Genomic DNA, 20,532 nt, shown 5'->3' on the forward strand with positions numbered 1-20,532 from the left:
GGGCTACGCAGAGATCACCAGACCCCTGATTCATCTCCTGAAGGGGGGGGTCAAGTGGGAATGGGGTCCAGAACAAGCCGAGGCAGTAAGACAACTCAAAAGAAGCCTCTCACAAGCGCCTTGCCTAGCTTACCCTGTCAGAAACAAGGAGTTCTTCCTGGAGACGGGGTTCTCTAATACGTGCTTGACGGCAGTATTATACCAAAAGCATGACAAGGTCAATAAAGTAATCTCCTATGCGAGCAAAACTTTATCCTCTGTGGAGGAAAAATTCAATGATTGTGAGAAGGCACTCCTGGCAACGGTGTGGGCATTGAAGAATTACCACCCGTTTATCCAGGGGGAACACATCATAGTGGAGACTCCACACCAGCCTCTGCAATATCTCCAAAGTGACAGAATCCGGACCGGAAATGTGAGTAATTCCCGAATTACTTCCTGGATTCTGTCAATGCAAGGCTTTCCTGTGGAGGTCAGATATGGCCAAAACAAGAAGAGTCCCCTCGCGCAAGGTCTGGCTGACTTGCATGATTGTGCCAGAGAAAACTGTCTCGAGGACGAAAGTCTAAAAATCAAGGACAACACGGAGGCATACCTTAATTCCCCACACAAAGTCTTTGAAGAAGACAAGTGTGAGGGAATGCCCACTGTGTATGTGGATGGATGCTCTTACCATGTTGACAACAACGGGGAGAAAGAACTGGTGGCCGGCGTAGGGAATGCATGGGTGAATGAGTCCCCAGAACCCTCCGCTGGATACAAAATTGGTCCCCGAAGTAGTCAGGTGGCAGAATTGATGGCTGTGCATCAGGCCATCCTCACTGCTGTCCAGCATCAACTCCACGAACTGGTCATAATCACAGATTCGGATTATGTACGGAACGGGTTCGTGGAGCACCTGGTTAATTGGAAAACCAGAGGCATGTTATGTGCTAACAACAAACCCTTGAAACATGGGAAGTTGATCCAAAACATTGATGATCTGGTCACCTCGAATGAGATGACCATCTATTGGAAAAAGATCAAGGGTCATTCCAAAGTAGAGGGACCAGACAAAACTGGAAATGACTTAGCTAATCAGCTGGCCAAAACCAGGGCCATCCAAGGGGATCTAATTGAGATTGAGTCCCTATTGGGGGAAATCCAGGTCACTGCTATCACTAGGTCCCAGACAAATGCTCACAACGACCTTTCAATTGCCCAATGGAGTAAGGAGACCCCTGATGCTGATTTGATTACCGCTCAGAAGGGGGATCCAATAATTGGTAAATTTTACCAACACCTTGAGGACCCTGAGAACTTTCCCCTGACGGGTACCGATTACATTGGGAAAGAGGACCTAAGAGTGTTGATGAAATGTCCAAAAATGTTCCGGATCCAAGACGGTTTGTTGGTAAGGAAATCCAAAGCTGGCCACGATCAATGGGTGGTTCCTACCTCATTCCGAAGCCTGATGTTAAGTCACGCCCATGATGCGGCCACCGCCGGTCATAGGGGGTTTCACACAACATTGGAAATCTTAAGAGAGGTTGCATACTGGCCACACATGGGGCAGGACCTCGACCAATACTTGAAGGGGTGTCTTGTGTGTGCGCAATTTCAGCCATCATCCCTCCCGCACCGTGCGCCTCTCCAAAAGAGGGGGATGACCCTGCCATGGTCAGATTTACAAATCGACTTCGTAGGCCCCGTGATTCGCTCGGCTAGGGGGAATAAGTACATGTTGACTGTGATATGCTTGTTTACCAAGTGGGTGGAATGTCTCCCAGCCCCAAATTGCAAGGCAGAAACTGCAGCTGCCCTGATGATTAACCACATCTTTTCCCGTTTCGGTCTACCTCAAAGGATTGAGTCAGACAGAGGTAGCCACTTCACCAGTGAAGTAATGACAAAGATGTGGGAGATACTGGGGGTCAAAAGGAAGTTGCATATTGCTTACAGGCCAGCTTCTTCTGGGGCAGTAGAGAGATATAACCGAACCATTGTGAGCATACTAAAAAAGTTTGTGGCAGATTCTGGGCCAAGTTGGGATATCCGATTACCTCTGGTCCTAATGGCCATCAGATCTACCCCTTCATCTGCAACCAAAATGTCACCATTTGAGTTGATGACTGGGCGCAAGATGGTGCTTCCGCAGCATTTACTCTATAGGACCCAAGAGCAGACACTGATAAATGCCTCCACTACTCATGAGTATGTGGAGAATTTAAGGAAACACCTCCAACATGCTTTTGCTTACGCTCAGCGGAATCTAGAAAGATCGGCTGATAGCATGAAGACCCACTATGACCTGAAGACTTCCAGGAAGGAATATCAGGTGGGGGACCGGGTCTATCTATACAACTTCCAAAGAAACCAGGCAAAACAGCGAAAAATTTTGCCTACATGGAAGGGACCCTTTGAGATTATAGACAAAATCTCCCCTGTGGCCTACAAAATCCACATCCCCAAAGTCCTTTGGCAGCGGGGGAAGACAAGTGGGTCCACATAAACCAGTTGAAATGTTGCCATCCCAGGCACACTCTGCAACGACTGGAGGAATCCTCTGGAATCCTAGCGGGTACTGTCTCAGACTAATTCAGTTCCAACCATAAAACATACCACATCTAGTCTCTAAAATATTGTGATTTCCATGAAACTGTCTCTTAGTTATACTGTTTTTTTTTCAAAATAAGAATGTAATGTTTCGTTATGATGAAATGCATATGCTGCCCCACTATCTCAACAGTGGTGGAAAAATGTCTATGAATAGGTATTGCCGCTCTTCCTTTGTCGTCCTAGGAGAAAGAAAACCGGGAGACGGGCCAAGGAGGACGATCCGGAGACCGGGAGCAGAGATGCAACGGGCCCGGGGTACCGCCCAATCTTCCCATCAGGACCGGCGAGGAGAACCGATCGATCCAACCGGATGGAGAAAAAGATGCTGAACTGTCCCATCTATTGGAAGAAGATGAGGAAACATCCCAGGTCTTGCGAGTCCCATTAGTGAAATAGAATGGCCATCGCAAGAGGGGGGCTTGTGGGATGTTTTTATCCACGCATCCAAGCCCTACCTCAAAACTGTGCAGTACTGACATGGAAAACATCATGATGGCCAGAGCTTCCCAGAAAATGCACAGGGAAATGCATGAAGAATAGGCTGCCACTCATTTTTGCCGATGTTATGGGCACAGATGGACACTGCCTAAAACCACCATTGTACTACCCACACAGTAGTCTGAAACCATTGGGAATGGCAATGCTGATTGCCAAAAGCAAACCCATAACTGTTGGGAATTCATTTTCTTAAATCCCAAGTAAATTTGGACTGAAAGACACTAAAAATCTAAGTGTTTAAATTGACTGAGTGACCTACTTTTGAGTGTCACATAGGTTTCAATTGTTTAAATGTCATAGTTTTAAACTTAGAATCAGCATTCTAGCTGCATATGTAAAAATGTTTAGTTTTATTTGAATGCAGAAAACTGGGGAACAGAAATGACATGTAGCTAAAAACTAGCTTAAAGAGATTCCAATTTTGCCTGGCAACTACCCCCCATCAGGAGTGAAACTTGAGTCACAGCTGTGTTCCCAGGCCTATCTGCCTTTTGCTGGCCACACTAAGGATATGCCATCTCTCTGATAATTGAATTAAGGGGAGCCCCCACAGAATACAGGAGCTCTGAACAAAGCCCTGTCCTGACTCAGGCAAATGTTTTATTGGCGGGAGTCGTAAATGGAGCTTCCTCCTGGAAGGACAGGGGAGGGGCACTGCCTGTGAGAGCAAGCTGGCTTGGCAGAACTGGAAAAACCAGAAATTCAACCTTGTGCTGGGGGGAAACCACACCCCTTTGGGGCCGGAACATAACTCTAAAAAGATGAATAACTCATAGTACGGACTTGTGAAAATTATTTAAATGACACCATAATTCTTGTGATTTTTCTGCCCACATTTTAAGACGTGTTAGGACCCGGTGGTATGTTCAGGGGGGTTTTAGCGGAAAAGAGGATATTACTCAAAATGTGTGCATGTGAAAAATCTGACACTTCATCAACTAATGTCCATACTCCTTGCGCATATGTGTGTAAATTTGGGGTAATGTCCGATATTGCAAAATCAGTTAAAAAGTGCAAATATTGCCATTTCTGAATGCAAGCCCCCAGGAAGAGCAGATTTGGACAGGGTATGCCTCCTGTGATATGTGAAGGGTGCATGTAATTTTAAACAAATGTGTACCTGTGCAAATATGTTTTTTGAGCAAATATAGATTGTGTGTAAAGTTGACAGGGGTGGGTTCTCTGTATCATAAACAGACCTCATCATGATGACACTTCATTTCATTCCCCCAATCAAGTGGAAGCGGATGAAGTGGCCAATGACAAGTGGAGAGGGGTAGGGGCTAGTGATGCTGCACACACACCCATTTTAAAAACAGATAAAAGCAGACAGACAGGACAGATAGGGACCTTCAAATCCATTTGCAGCTGGAAGCTCTGCCGGGAAAATCCATACTTTACCTCCATCAACCTTCAGAGTGCCAACATAGAGACTTCAAATCTATCAATATCCAGAACCAGAGAGAGAGCAGACCCAGACCAGACCGCTGTTAGCAGAACCAGAGAGAGCTGACCCAGATCACTGTGAAGTGCAGAGACCAGAGTCCAGTCTAAAACCTGACCAGATCCGTGGCGAGGCCCATTTAATTCAAGAATATAGTGTGAGTACCTAGCAAACTGTGCAGAACCAATCTCTTAGTTAAAATAATATAATTCAATCTATTTAATCTAAGTAGAACTGCCTCCTAACTGTCACCTGTCATTTGTAAAGCTGTCACCTGTCATTTTCTAGTTGCAAGCTGCACTTGTCTTTTTGAACTTTAAAATTTCAAATCTGAAAAACGACCTTTATTTAATCGCTCATATCTCCGTGACCGTTTGTGCTAGAGACTTGCAGTAACTTTCATCTGGAAGCTGAGAACCTAGGCTGTCCCTATAGTTTTGCCGCAATCGCGAAAAACGCACTCACGAATTTGCCGCGATTTGCAAATTTCTCAACGTGTGAAAACAGCAGTTTTCTTGCTTTCATTTGCCAAAAATTCGTTTAACCTGCTAGTTACTCCTAGATCCTTGCTAAAGTGAGCCTGAACTCATCCCAAGTATATTTCACTCACCTAGAACCTCTAGAGGGAATTAAAGGCAATTTAGCATATTTTTCACTTCGTTGCCAGCACACATAAAAGCATTTTGGGCCTGTGTTTAAAACTCCGATCTGTAGTCTAAGCTTGCTGGGGTGAACTGAATCACATTTGATTGCATTTCTGAGAACGGTGTGCCTTCCTTCCATATCCTTGCATTGCATAAAAGGGGGGGGGGTGAATTGTCCAAGAAAGTGATTACATTGTCTTTTGCTAAAATCCTATCAAGTTATTTTCCGTACTGCATTTCATTCCACATTGCATCCATTTGAAACCATAAAAGTATTGTTGCTACCTTATCCATTTCATGTCAACTCCTTAGTGATTATAAAGAGGTGTGCTAGTGCCAGATTCTCCGTTGTTAATCTTTATCATATCAGATTAAGTGTGATATCCAATTATTAATTTATTATAAAGCGTGATATATATATATATATATATATTGTTTAAATTATCAAATAAAACTTTTAACTTGCAAAACAGAACTACTTCTTGGCTCAGTGGGGTCAGGGGGATTCCAAGAGAGGGGTGTTATATAGGGGTAGTCATCCAGAACGCATGAACTGGACATAAAGATATATCAATAAGGGTTTCCATTCAGTATCCCAGACTAGGCATTGACTTAGCTGTAGTGTTGAATTGAATCCTCTTACATGCCATTATGTCAGGCAAGCTGACAGAAGTTCCAGACAGCCACAGCAACGCTGAGGCTGGCTGGCACTTCTGTCAGTCAGTGTAACATCCTCTGATGACCCCTCATCAGGGTCATCAGAGGAAGTTACTGTCCCTTTATTTGCCCTTCCCAGGTCACTGACCCCCGAGGGCTCTGTGATCTAATATGCAGATTAGATCACTAAGCCCGCGGGTTCGCAGAGGGTGAAAGGCGCCTCGGGCTCAGTGATCTCTGCTCAGAGCAGATAGATCACAGAGCCCGAGCCCACTATCTCCGCTGGCAAAGCTTTATAAAAGATGCCTTGAATTATGTACGTTTCAAGCCATCTTTTATAAACGTAGAAATATTTCTATGTTTATAAAAGACGGCTTGAAACGTACACAATTCAAGGCATATTTTATAAAGCTTTGTCGATGGACAAAGCCACCTTGAGTTTTGTCCTTCATCAACGCTTTATAACAGATGCCTTGAATTGTTTACGTGTCAAGCCATCTTTTAGAAACATATAATTATGTTACAAATGTCTGTTTATAAAAGGTGGCTTGAAAAGTACACAAAACATAGTAAGGTAAGCACCCAAGTGTGTGTAACTTTTTATGGTTTGTGCACTTTTCAAGCCACCCTTTATAAACATAAAAATATGTAACATTGCTACGTTTATAAACGATGGCTTGAAAAGTACACAAACCATAGTAGTACACATACAAACATATAAATGCTCACATACATTTATATGTCTGTTTGCGCACCTTACTATGAGTTGTGCACTTTTAGGCCACACCCACAATGAAAGCCACGCCCTCAATTGAGCCCCCCCCCCTCAATTTCTTATCCCACTTAAAGCACTGTCTATCATCCTGCACTTTAGGAGTCGCACATGCCACATTCAAAAGGTGTTGGAACTCGGGAGCCAAAGTAAGGGCAATAGATCGGAAAAACACCACAGAACCCTGAGTCCAGCATTTGTACAATTTTCTTTGCACATAATAAGAGCAGTGTCCCCTCCCGTCTTGGTTTCCCCCTCTTTACAGCTTACACTTTCACCCCTCTCCCTTTCCTCATCAACATCGGTCTTAGAACCTGACCAAACACCAGCTACTTTGAATGCATGTAACTGATCTCCTAATAATCTATTTGCCTATTGGTTAGGTTTGCTCATTACAAATGCTCACATAAAGTGACACCAAGGGCTGATTTGCAAACCTGAAATCCCATTGAGAAAGACTTCATAAATCAGGTCCACAGCATAATATATAACAGACCTGGTGCCCTCTTTATTTTTGGGAAGCACTGTCAGAAAGCCCCCCTCTGCTTCCCGCCCTGTGTCTCTGATCACAGGACTTTTAGGTGGTATCAGTGAATGATTGATCACAGGACCTTGACGAAATATCGCTGGTTGCAGCTTCGTTTTCTTCACAGCCTTTCAGGGCCAGGCCGTCAAAAGAAGGGTGTCCCCCCAATTTCCATATGTAATGACATCACAGAAAATAACGTCTTCTCTGGATGGCACTGGAGTTTTGACCACCCTCCTCACCTGTGTCCACTGCTGCAGTTGCAGCAAAGAAGTCCTCGGTTTCATTCCAAGCGCCTGAAAGAGTAAACACGGGGTTAAATTGATGACACAGTTACTCCGGAGAGATGGGTTTAGCGCACCTGGGGGACGCCGAGCTTGGTAATCATTGGCACGGGAATGAGTAACTGTTAACCCTATCGCGACGACCCTACACAAAGCCCACTGACCCATACATTTCTGCTTCACAAGTACCATATAGATTAAGGAGGCAGTGTAGGGAAAGAAGCTGACAAGTGGACAGTGTTTGCTTTCAGTCCAATACCAAGTTGCATTTGATTTGTGGTACAAACATTTACGAAAAGCGAATCTACAAGTCCCGGAATGCAAAATGAAGTTTAATGAACAGCCGGTAATAGGTGTCTGCCACGTCATGGGAACACTTCTCAATGCTTTAGGCTTTCTTGGAATGTAGTCCCCTCTCTGCAGATCTATAAAGCTAATCAAGTGAGAGTTACACCATTATACTTTACAGTTTATAAGTTGCTAGCTAGGAAGTGGGTTATTTATTATTCTGCTTTCACCAAAGCGCTTTACACAGAACATATTCACATACAATATCGTCCATCTGAAGTTGGTACTCGTATCGATCTCAGAATCATGAAAGGCTGGGTTGGCCTTTCAGGGCTTCAAACCTGCAGTTCACACACAGATCGCAGCATTGAGCACTGAACCTGCTGAGCTATTTTACCAGCATTCATGGTTTCAATGCCTGCATCCAACTTCAAGTCTGCTACTTGTGAATATGCATTTCATTGGGAAACTTTAATCTTCACTGTTGTGTAAGGGAGTGAGATGTTGATAATATTGCTCTATCATATGCCTAACAAGTTCCATAACAAAGATAAAATGAGGATATTTAATAACAGGCCAGTTTCTACAAAAGGCTAGAAGGAACTGGAAAAATCAGTCATAAGTCAGTGTAACTGGCTATACCTCTAAAAATGGCAAATTATTGGTGTGCGCTTTATAAAACTGTCAGAGACATTTTAGCCATGTGACTTCATTTTGGAATGTCTGCTTGGTGGGTTAATGTGCCAGTTGCAGTGATTTATGTGAAACCTGCAGCTAGATTTGTGCTGCAAGTTCTTAACCCACTTCCAATGATTCAATAGCATTCAAAGATTAAAATAAAGCTTCTAGCAAGGTTTTTACAGCTGTTTTTAAAACTAATAACATTTTTAGAAATTAAATGATCATTGTAATGTATTCATCTGCCAAGAAGGACAAAGCTGGTTAATTTACATGCTGTTAAAATATGAGCAATAGCACAGTCACTAGATCCAATTTTTTCAGAATAATTATTTGAGTGATAATAAACATGTATTTGAAATGCTGTTTGTGCAAGTACAAATAAAGGAACAAGTGTTTTTTGTGACTTTTTTTTCTAAGTTCTTGTTGCATAAAGGAAAAGGAAAGGTCTTTCAAAAAAATGTAAAAACGATGTCTTAAACCTGCAAGGGCCTTCATAGCATTTATTACATATTTTGCTCATATTAGTAGCAACAGTTATTCGGCTATTTCTATGAGAATGAGGAAACAGTATATTATGAGGCACTCATGCGTCACCTACAATCTGACACTAATGCATTGGGGTAACGGTAAGGTAGAGATGGCATATTAGGAGGGACACACAGCTTGTTGCTGTTGTTTGGACATTTAACCACCTATGACTACCCATGGTCATGCAAATCCCTATAGCCATTCCCCCCACTATGAGCCCCTCCCAAAACACATCCCCTGCAATCTCTTTGAGTTTGCTTTATCAAGCAGTAACAACACACATTAGCATGTCACCGTTATTTGTAAACAGTCTGTTGAGAGTTAATTGCTTAATTGCAGCTGTAGGTGGCTACTGGTGCACTAGAAATGCCTTTATTCTAAGTGCGCTTTTAGCCACTTGATTTCATTCTCATCCATGCACTGAAGTCGTGTTAAAAACAGGCAACCACAAATGCAATCATTTTTGCTTGATGAATTAGACATTTGCCAAGTAATGCAATCATACGCCCAGGTAATCACTCACTTTTCCAGCTGTTACGATCTAATGACCAGGTAGTACCATTATCTTAGTGCCTAAGAAATGCAGTTTCCATACCTGCACCATAATCCCAAACTGTTGGCTTTCCAATGCTTGTTTCATTTTGCTTTATGCGTTGTCACAGCCCCGTTAAATATAGAAAAATAACAATGTGTAAAGGGGCATGGAAGGTCCTTCAAAAAATGTTTTAAAATGGCTTAATCTCTGTCTAGAACTTCTCCCCGTGCAGAAGCATCATAATTATTTAAACATTTTGAAAGTGCAAATGATGGCATTGTTGTTTTTTTTTTGTTTGAGGCTACACATGTCATATTATAACAGCACGTGCACAGGAGGGCACATATATGCTTGGTGATTATACCAGCCATATGTTATGTTATGTTGATTTGCACCGCGCACTGTTACCACCCAGGCGCAGTCTCCATGGACCTACTGGGGCATTTGAGGATGCACTTGGCATATGGAGGTAATATTTGTGTAGCCGAACTGCCCTTAGCCCCGCCACTTTCCCCTCCCTTTCCCTCATCCCAGCCAAGTCCAGAGTCCAACTTTTTTCTTTTCTTTTTTCTTTTTTTTGTTAGGTATATATTCCGAATGTGATATAAAATATTTAAACAAAACTCTAAAAGTAAAACCTTGTTGGAGCAATAAGTCCGATATCAGAATGAAATGTCCTAATATCTTGCATCCAGCAAGACATTACTTTATTACTATTCTCCAGGGAAAGAATCAGGTCTAATTTGTAATAAATTGATCCATGGCACTTACTTTGATCCATCATCTGAAATAACAGAGGCTGCAGCGAGTTTTCCATCGAGTGATAACGGTGGTAAAGCCCAGCTCGAGACATATAGCTTCAATAGGGGTAGATGGTGACAATCCCAATATACCTCCCAATATTTTTTCTTCAATCTTTAACCAGTTAATTTCCCTATCTGTCAATATTTCTAGCCCACTTAGGGTGCACAGGATTATTGCAGCATTATAGATTTTAATCAACCCTTCCATTGAATACCCACCACTGTCTGATATAAAAGCTGGAATGGCATTAAACTTCCTGTTTACCTTATTTTTAACACCATTAGCTAAAAGTTTCATATCTAAGGTGTCAAAAATCGGAAATCCTCAAATACGTGTAATTCTTAACTATTTCAATAGTCTTGTCTTCTAGTTTCCATGTATACTTTTTGTATTTATTCTTTTTGCCATTGAGCACCACAATCTTTGTTTTTTCCAGATTCAGACAAAGATCAGTACTTCTGGAATACTGATAAGGGGAGGTCAAACTATATTTGAACCCAATCAGTGTATGGTCAGAAATGACCTTATTGTCGGCATAGGATAGCCATCCTATAGTTTTCCACCTCATCTTTGGAGGATTATTCTTGCAGTTACTCAAAGCATCTTCTAAGTCTGCTATATATATGCTAAACAGTACAGAGGCCACAGTGCACCCCTGCTTCAAGCTGTAATTAGTATGAATGAGTTCACTCAACTCACCTTCCATAGTCATTCTCGCTTGGGAAGATACAGTGCCTTGATAAAGTGCAAAGTGACTGAATGTAACCCCCATCAGTGTAACTTACTCCACAACCTTTGCCTATTCACAATATAAACAGATTTGGAGTAATCATTGAGCAAATATATAAAGCTTCCATCTTGTGGTATTAGGTGGAGCATATTAAATAGCTTAAACAACATAAATTAGCCAATGTGTACCTGAATCCTGTTTTTGTTTTTTCTGGATCCTGTTTCCTTTTTTGTTTCCTTTTAACCAATTGATAATTCTATTTAATAAGAAATGGCAAAATATTTTAGCCAGTGAATCAATCATGGCGGGCAACCTATAGTTATCTGGAAGTTCACATGGGCCTTTTTTATGTATTGGAACCAGAATCAATCTCCAGCAGCTATGAGGAATTTCACCTGTTTTAATTATCTGTTTAAAAAAGGTTTCAATAATTACAGCCCATGCTAGAGGATTTCTTTTGAGTACTATATCAGCAATTTTGTAGGATGCAGCAGCTCTCAAATATCTTAATTTTAGAATTACTTCCACGATATCTTCAATGGAAATGTTGAATCCCTCCCCATTATACTTTCAGCACCATTTATCTATTCAAACAATCTCTTGCATACATCATTTTGGTATATTTCAACCAACAATCTGCTGAAAGAGGCTCAATTTCTTTTTTAACAATTAACTGAGAGGTATGTTGCTTATACATAGACCAAAATCATTGTTACATTGAAGCAGTGCATAGCATTATATATCATTTGCCATTGGGCGGTGGTTATAGAGTTTTCCTGTTGCTGGAGTTTATTTTTGTAGGCGGTTCTTAATTAAATAATTGCTTGTGTTTCTTTATCAATCTCTATTTGGGGAAATATTTCATACATTAGATCTAAATTGTCTCTTCATATGTGCTATGACTACATCAATATTCTTCCAGTGCTCGGAGCATCAACATATTTTTAGTAGCATTCTTAGCCATAGTGTCAAGTATAATATCCATCTGTTCATAATATACTCCAAGAATAAAATCATCATTACTTTCAATATTTACAAATGTAATCATGGCAGCCTCATTTATCATTAGCACCTTTTTCTCCATCCAAGTTAACCTGTTAGTAGCGGCATTGACTGAAAAGTTCCCTGCCAAATAACCCCCCACCCTATTGTTGGTGGATTGAATCATAAGTGTGATAGTGCCATGGTCAGTACATGTGTTATGGTCAAGCTCAGATTTTCCAATATTATTAAATAGCTGGCTCGGAATTAATATATAATCTATCAAGGATTCAAGGATACTATTTGTTCAAGTAAAAGGGAGAGGGTGATCAATCTTAACTTCTGGATACAATTACATAAGATCCTGGCTGGATATAATAGCCTCCCAATCATTCAACTTAACAATTCCTGTGTTACCTTCTGCTTCAAACTCTAATGCATTAACACAATAGCAATTTTTTTCGAATTTTAAGGCAGTCATCGTTGTCCATATTCACCAGTCTGGGTGGATATCTTTGGAAGTTTAAATCCCCCATGACGATATATAGCCATAAGGGATTACACAGTAGTCATTGATTAGTCAGAAATTCCACATATTGAACAGCAGGAACAGTTTCTAGGCCTCTGGGGTGGGAGGTGGGTCATAGATTGTAATTATGAGCAGTTCTTGTGACCTGCCTCCCAATTGGATTGTTAAGATTGTGGCCAGTCTGTTACAAATGGCATCATTTGGCACATATTCCACCATGCCTAATGAAGAGCTAGCTTCTTTAAATAATCCTCCCGAAGGTCTACCAACCACTCTATATCTCGCCAATCTCAGGACAACCTGATAGACAGCCAGACTATATTTAATGGTGAGCCAGTTTTCTTGCATTACAAATACATTGGCCTCTATCAATATTCTGAGGGCAATAGGGTTATTAATAAATTAATGAAATCCCCTAGAATTTCACATGACTATAGATAACCTCACTGCACCATCATTTACTGGTCAGTCCATGTAATTCTCTTTGCCCTCCGGCTGATTTCATTACTTTGCGGCCAGGGTCAATGTATTTTCCCAGTGCCGTTGCCAATTGCCAATAATGGTTTTAAATTCTTTTAAGGCGTGATTGTCCTGTGCACCCTTGGGAGCCTTATTTGCCTGAAAGATATTATGTTCTTGTTTACCTAATACCTGTCTCAGGAATTCACAATTATCTAAGTATACAAGGTCTAATACTAAGGGTGAGGCAAATTGGACAATCCACCAATGTTCCTCAGATAAACCCTGAAGTAAGTCAAGTTCGAAATCCTTTGACAAAATAAGATGCAATTGTGGTATACAGTGGTATACAGTGCAGTATTTCTAATATTCTCTTGCGATTAATAAAAAGACTAGTGTCAGCAGGTGTAAAGATGGGAGGGGGAATCTGTATTTCTGCTTTCTATATGGTAGGTTAAAGGCACAGAACACCCCTGCCAGTGCTCTCAATTTGGAAGCAATGGACGAGAAGCCAAGCTAAGGCTTTCAGGAGGTGATGCAGGCTATTTCTTAATTACAGTGAATCCCCAAAGCCCCCACAAAGGAATGTCCACACACTATGTTAGGTGATAACACAGCTTCTTATAAAAAATATTATATATGTATATATATGTATATATATATATATATATATATATATATATATATATATATATATATATATATATATATTTATTTAGATAACACTTTGTACTTGGAAATACTTATTCAATGAATGGAAAATATACATTCTATGTGGTACCACACAATACATGCATTCAGTAATAGATGCACTAACTGCAGACAGTTTGAAATATTCATGTGAATTCTTAAGTGAGGTGTATCAGCATAGAATAGGGAAGAAAGTCAGATTAGTTGTGAACAGTGGCAGAATGCTTTCTTTCAATGAGATACACATGAGATATATAATTCTGTGTGAAGAACCCCCGCCCCCACCTGGGCAACCTGTAATGGAAAAGTTAGGGAGTAACTTAGCTTGTCATTTACAGCCACGTCCAATAATGCTCAATGACTTTCTGCTTTCTTTAAAAGGTTCTACCTCCCCAAGGTACCTAAGAGGCCACAGGAGAACAGGATCCAAGATGAATCTGGGACCCCTGGACTACTCCTGAGGCTAGAAGATGCTCTTCCACGTCACAGTACCTTTGGTGCCTTGGCAGGCAAAGTTGCAGAGTTTCCCGGTGTCACTCAATGATTCACTCCGAGGATGGACCCCCCTTGGAAGAAGGAGCCACTAGGAAGCTGAGTCCAAGAAGAAAAATTGAACCAAAGTCTTTCTGAAGTGCAGCCGTTTTACTCTTTGCGGTGATCTCCTTTGGTCGACGATTTCTCCGACTGTAGAATTTTTGTCCTGTGAAGATGAACTTGCTGTGGGCGCCTTAAAGGCTTGGCAGATTAGAGTAAGAACCCTGGGACCTTTAGGTCACTTTTGGTGTCAGGTTTTGGAATATCATGGTTTTTCGACTTTCAGTTCTTTGGTGCTGCAGCCGCAGCATGGACCTGTGGACGGCTTCTGGAAACCTGGACTTGACCACTGTAGTGGACCACAGACCCTCACCAAGATCCTCTGGACATATTTGTTAAGCTTATGGTGGTGAGAAACCCACTGAGAGACCTTCCTCTTTATTCAGCCACTCTAGACACTCACCGGTGGGAAAATATGGGCAGTATTGATGTAAAGGATGTCCCTTGAAATGTTCTTAGGCAGTTTGGAACTTTCACAGCTCCAGGTAAACCAGCAGCAGTATGCCAGAGTACCCCATCTTCTGGGCGGTAGACAGAATCAGCTTTCAGTAGTCATAAACGCACCTCCGGACCCTGGGTGACACCAATGGACTTCTTTGACCCGAGTTGTCCGGTCACTCATCTTCAGCACGCACAAAGACCCCTTCTCCAGACAAAAGACACACAGGACTGGCTGTCAGGGTACTTCTGATGAAGAGTAGCAGGTGCAAGATGGTCCCTCGTAGCTCGGTGAAAGGTCTCCTTTGCAAGTCCTCTCTAGATCAGTCCTTGGAAGAACACAGCAGCTTTTGGATTACGTGAAGAAAATGCATCAGCTGACTTCTCATCCAGCTGGGCTTCAAGGAACAGCTGTTTCTTGCTTCAGCTTTGACTTCAGCTTCTGAAAAACTTCAAGATCAGCTTCTGAACAAATTGGTAAGTGAGAGGTCCCAGATATACACATATGTTCCCCGTTCACACAGGCGGAGTCAAGTTCAGTCATCCAATCATGCAGAAAGGCATTCAGGCAGGCAGCCAATCAGGCTCATAGGCATTCAGGCCATTCACTCCACCCAGACACCCATAACAAAGAATATGGATTGGGACAAGTAGCCAGTCTTTCAGCACACTACACCGTATTCATGTCCGTTTCAGTCAGGGCTGTCTCGTTCATTGTGTCACACACACAGAAACCAGACACCCAGAACAGAGAATGTGAGTTCACTTCAGACTTCATTCATTCAGGTCCCAACACTAGGGTGTACCCACAACACAAAGCTCCTGGGAATGCTCCAGTCAGACTGACAGGAGTCACCCCAGAGCCATATATGGGATTTCCACCCAACAGCCAATTAGGAGGAAAATAAACAGAAACATATATGGTGTTTCAACCCAACAGCCATTCAGGTGGAAGGGACCGTGTCAGGGCTTCCTAAGACTTTAGGAAACAAGGTAACAGGCAATAGAAACCAAGAGGCTACAGTAGCCATCTTGCCTTTGCGTAGGAATCTATTGATTCCTATGGCAGGGCCTGGGTGTCCCAAAATGGAGGATACTCAGAGCCATCGGCAAGTCATCATGTAGCTGCCACCAGCCCATACCCTGCTCTATAGGCAACACACAGGTGCCCAAAACACATACATAGGAGGTATGAGGGTGTATGGCCACCCATGGTTGCCATAAGGGTATCCCATGGGTGTTGTTCACCAAAAGATAAAAGGAAGAGCTGCACTGCCAGAGGTCCAGGCTGTACCTCAGTGGCGGAAATCATAGAGAAACACACACAGAGGAGTGGTAGGACAAGGACGGGAGGCCATATCCCCCCATTAGGCATTTCCAGCATCACAGTAGGATACAGTTCTATATGTCTAATTTTGTCACAAACTAAACTTTTATCTATCTTCAAATTTCTTGATTTTTGAGTTAAGCTTTCAAGCCCTTTGTTTTTGATTTCCCATGATAGACTGGTAAAGATGTGGAAGTCAATTTCACAATGTCCTGCTCCCTCTCCACCCGGTTTTCCTGGGCAGGTTCATTTAATAGTGGAGCTTCCAAGTTAGTGTGTTTAACCCAATTGTCGTGTGTTCCCGGTTGATTCTTTTTTGTCGGGACATTGCTTATAGGTTTAGATATTGATGAGTCCAATCAATGAGTAGTTTCTAAACTGACCAAATTAGATTTAATCACACCATTCGTCAGCAATAATTGGTATTTTAAACTCATCTGAATACTGTTAGATTCCGACGCATAAGCACAAGCTTTTTCTTTCCTAGTTAATGCTCTGTGCATCTTAAGTCAAGATTGTTTTGATTGGCCATTATTTAAGTAAACTCCATGGTTTGGACGATGGGCTTTAGTCAATCGTATGGTAGCTGCTACTGCAATTTCACCAACATCATTAATTTCAGTCTCTAAATCAACAATCTGTGGGGGAGTGTTCATCATGTCTATGAACTCATTACTCTGATCACCTGGTTCTACTTTGGGATCCTCTCCCATTGATGTCTGCCGATTATTAAGCAAACCTTGATGCTCAGTATGTGCAGACAGAACTACAACTACCTATTTGATTATGCCCATTTTTAGAACCTGATGATCTTTGTATAGGTTGTTGCACAAAGTGAATTGCGCTTTCAGAATAGTTAGTGTCTCCAAATCGGATTGTATATTTTCCTCTAAAGATACTGATTAACTGCAGGAGTCATCAAAAGCAGGCGAGGAGGCATGTAAGATTTCCCCTATTTGCTCGAGATCCAGAGATTTCGACATATTCATCCCGCTCATGGCTGCAATACTAATTATATTGCCCAAGGTATGGTCATCATTGATGTTTCGAGGGTTATTTACCTGAACAAAATCATTTAGTGAATTACGCTGCAAACTTAGACCCATGTTTAGATTAAAATTATTATGAACTGGTTACTGGTGCCAAAATCAATGAGTCCTCAGTTATTGGTGCAAACTGCTCCACCGATTGCACCGTAACATATGTATCAATAGCCAGGTTTGTTGGAGTCGATAGAACGTTGGTTTGAGAAATGTTGCTATTTCACTGTGTTCCATTCGGTAAGTTGTTCTGCACATGTTTTTCCTCAAACACTGTCACTATTCCTTGAGTAGATGAGTTAGCATGCAGTTTACTAGGAACACGTTTTTTAAAGTTTCTGCTCATATCTGTGACGTGTTTCTTTCCAGTACTGCTGCGCTTCTCAATTGGTACAATTTACGAGTTGCCGGCATGATTAAACCTGTATATAATTGTTCGACTACTCACACAGAGCACTCTTTTCCAACTGCCACAGCTGCCCTCCAAGCGTCTAACAGTTTTTAAGGTGAGCCATGCCTCCAGCTTAGTAGAAACAATGAAAAGACTTCCCAGCTCTGAATACCATGTTGCAGCATCTCCTGCCGCATTTGCCCTTGCACTCTGGGCACTCACAACTCCAATTTATTTCTATCTGTGTTGTCAATCTGTTTGGTTCGGTCCCGCATACCCATCGAGACTTCTTGTGCTGGGAGTGATGGAGTGTGAAACGCACGTCTTTGGTGATAGGATGAACAACTAATACTTGAGAAGTGTGTCTTTCTGTGACATATGTGACATATGTGAGTGTGTGTGTGTCTTTGTGTCTGATCAATTCTGAGACAAATACTGCACCTTATTTGTAAATATGCATGAGGATACGATTGGCCAAAGTGTATATTTATTGATCTCCCAAAGCTCCAGTCACACCCATGTGCATGTAGTTAATCAAACAACCATGCTGTAGCCTCGACCGGTACAATGTGTGATCTTGTGCATGTGGCATGTAAGTACTAGTTCTAAAATACCCGTGGATGCACCGGAATGCATCTGAATTGACCTCCTAGCATTTTTACAGGTTTCTTTGCACAAAGCCGGACCATAGTACCCTCCTGCTTTGGTTTCTCCCGCTTAGATTTTCTCCTCTCCCTCTTCCCACTCCCACAAGCCAGTATTTCCAGTTTGAATGTACACAGGTTCAGCCCTCCCAGAAAGACACCTCAGTTTCCAACTTCCCTAGCCCCAATCACACTTGTAAGTGGTATCAGTGAATGATTGATTACAGGATCTTGACACAATATCGCTAATTGAAGACTAGTAACTACCTGCCAAACTTTATTTTAATGTGACAGACAAGTAGAGCTGTCAGAAGTTGCACGAGGGCCCACTTCAAAGCGATGTTTGGAATCCTCTTGTCTATGGCTAGAAAAAACTGCCTGGCTCGCATAAGTTAACAACAAAAATGCATTGATCTGGTGCAGTTGAAGGTTTACAGATGTAAAGGGGCTGCGGTAAAAGGCAAACACTTTTTTGAGGCACCAGCAGTTTTAGTTAACGAACCAGAGACGTATTTACAACAAAGACGACTAGGCCCAGGCCTAGGTAGGCAAATTGTCAGAGGAGCAATATTTTATTGTAGTTTGTTTTCAATTTTCTGGTTTTCATTTTTTAAATGCAAAGCCAATTTTGTTTTCCCGAGTCTGACTGATCCACAACACTGCCAAAGTAATTTTGAGCTGTTAGCAGTCATTCCACTCTGGCATCAAAAGTCTTTGGGTAACAGAAAATAACTTTTAAAGAAACAATAATAATGAAAAAGATCAAATGTTTGTTTACAATGTAAATGGGGTGGGGTAGTTGTTAAAACGGGTGGGGAGAGGATGGGGTGGGTTTAAAAGCATAGAGAAACAGAGGGTTTGGGGGGACACCAAAATAAAAAAGAAATAATAAAAATTAAACATTTTTGTTATAAGGTTTTTGTTATTAAAGCATTCTCTGTAATTTAATTTGTTATATTCACATGTAACCCTGATGTACTTATCTCTGTGTAGAACTAGAGGATTGTTTCAGAGGCACACGGTGGAAGTGCAATGGACAGACCAAGGGGAAGAGGTTTATATGTATAACTATATTCAGCTCGAAAGCATGACCCAGGGAGAAGCTACTAAGCATATGATACTGGAATATCACACCAAGAGTACTGAGAGGGCAAAACAGTTGGCTACCACCCACAAGAGGATAAAGTATAAAAATTCAACAGGACACAATATACTGTGATGCCACACCAGATCCCTGATGCAGTGCTGCACAGAAGGGCTTGTGGGATATGAAGAGAGGGTAGTGAAGAAAATAAATAGTGAATGCAAAGGGATTTGGGATGGTAATATACATGTGTTGACATGGATAGATGAAAGTCACTGCCCAATATATAGAAAACCACTCACACAGCATCCTTTGTGTTTCAGAGCAACAGGGACAATTGTGCTGGGGGTGAACGCTGGCTGCGAGTAGACGATGAGCATCTCGGCTTTGCAGAAAGGGACAGCCGCGGTAATGGGTATCTGGTGGGCCTGCGGGTCCCAAGCATTTGCCCAGTTGCCACCAGACTGGGGAGGTATTTGCACACTCGTGGCCCTCCATAGTCCTGCCTTGGTCATGTCGCAGGCTGATTTTCTGCCTTTCAATGAACTTTCAACCCAGAGAGAGAAGAATACGCAAAGGAAGCAGACAGAGGAAAAAGACCAGCCGAAGCAAATAATAAGGAGGAGTAGAGAAATCAATTACATCTCATATGAATTTACACAAAGCTTGAATACAATCCTGCAGCATTTACGACTTTTCAGTAAAGTATTTGTATCCTTTGCATCCTGGGGTGAAAATGGCCACCAACACCAAATGGATTCAGATCACGCAGTGTGAAGTGCTCCAGTTGGGTAACGCAACTGAAAAGGGACTGAACACAGTGCGAGAAGAGCTCCAAGCACTGCGCCCAATGACCCTGCAAAATCGATTTATTTTAGACCTCATGACTGCGATGGAAGATGGCGTTTGCCCAAGATATAAAGTAGCTGATTTACCACAATTCCTGCTAGCAATACCGTCAATGGAACACTCAAAGAAGCTGTCGAGAAGATACATACCCTACATGAAAAGATGGTGAAAGAAACGCATGACACCACACCAAACAATTGGCTCGACTCACTTTTTGCCTTGGTACCGGGATGGCTGGGCACTGTTTTCAAAATAACTGTCTCAGTGCTCGCTGTGATGCTTGTTGTGGTCTGGGTTGGCCAGTGTCGAGGAAAGTAATGACCTTAAAGAACAGCATCCCAGGATGAGTGAGGGAGAGGACGGAGTACATGTGGTTTTCATAGCACCCCCACCAAATATAGAAGATTATGGTGTTTTTTGGGTAGCCTGCTCCTCAGATGGGCAGGATTGTTCGATAATTGGAGACACACTCGAAGGATACAAACAGGAAGGAAGCATATGAGCAGAGTAACTAGGT

At 42.0% G+C, this 20,532-nt stretch overlaps 1 protein-coding gene across 1 annotated transcript in view; it reads right to left on the minus strand.

Moving 5' to 3' along the window:
* LOC138503508 (astacin-like metalloendopeptidase) overlaps positions 1-20,532 on the minus strand; it is a 151,002-nt gene that overhangs the window by 116,362 nt on the left and 14,108 nt on the right. Inside the window, exon 3 of the mRNA XM_069623294.1 lies at positions 7,382-7,435. Within this exon, the coding sequence (XP_069479395.1) occupies positions 7,382-7,435 (54 nt within the window). The remainder of the gene's footprint in view (positions 1-7,381; positions 7,436-20,532) is intronic.

Source organism: Ambystoma mexicanum, chromosome 11, assembly GCF_040938575.1.
Source record: "Ambystoma mexicanum isolate Mex_15411 chromosome 11, UKY_AmexF1_1, whole genome shotgun sequence".
Classification (NCBI taxonomy): Eukaryota; Metazoa; Chordata; class Amphibia; order Caudata; family Ambystomatidae; genus Ambystoma; species Ambystoma mexicanum.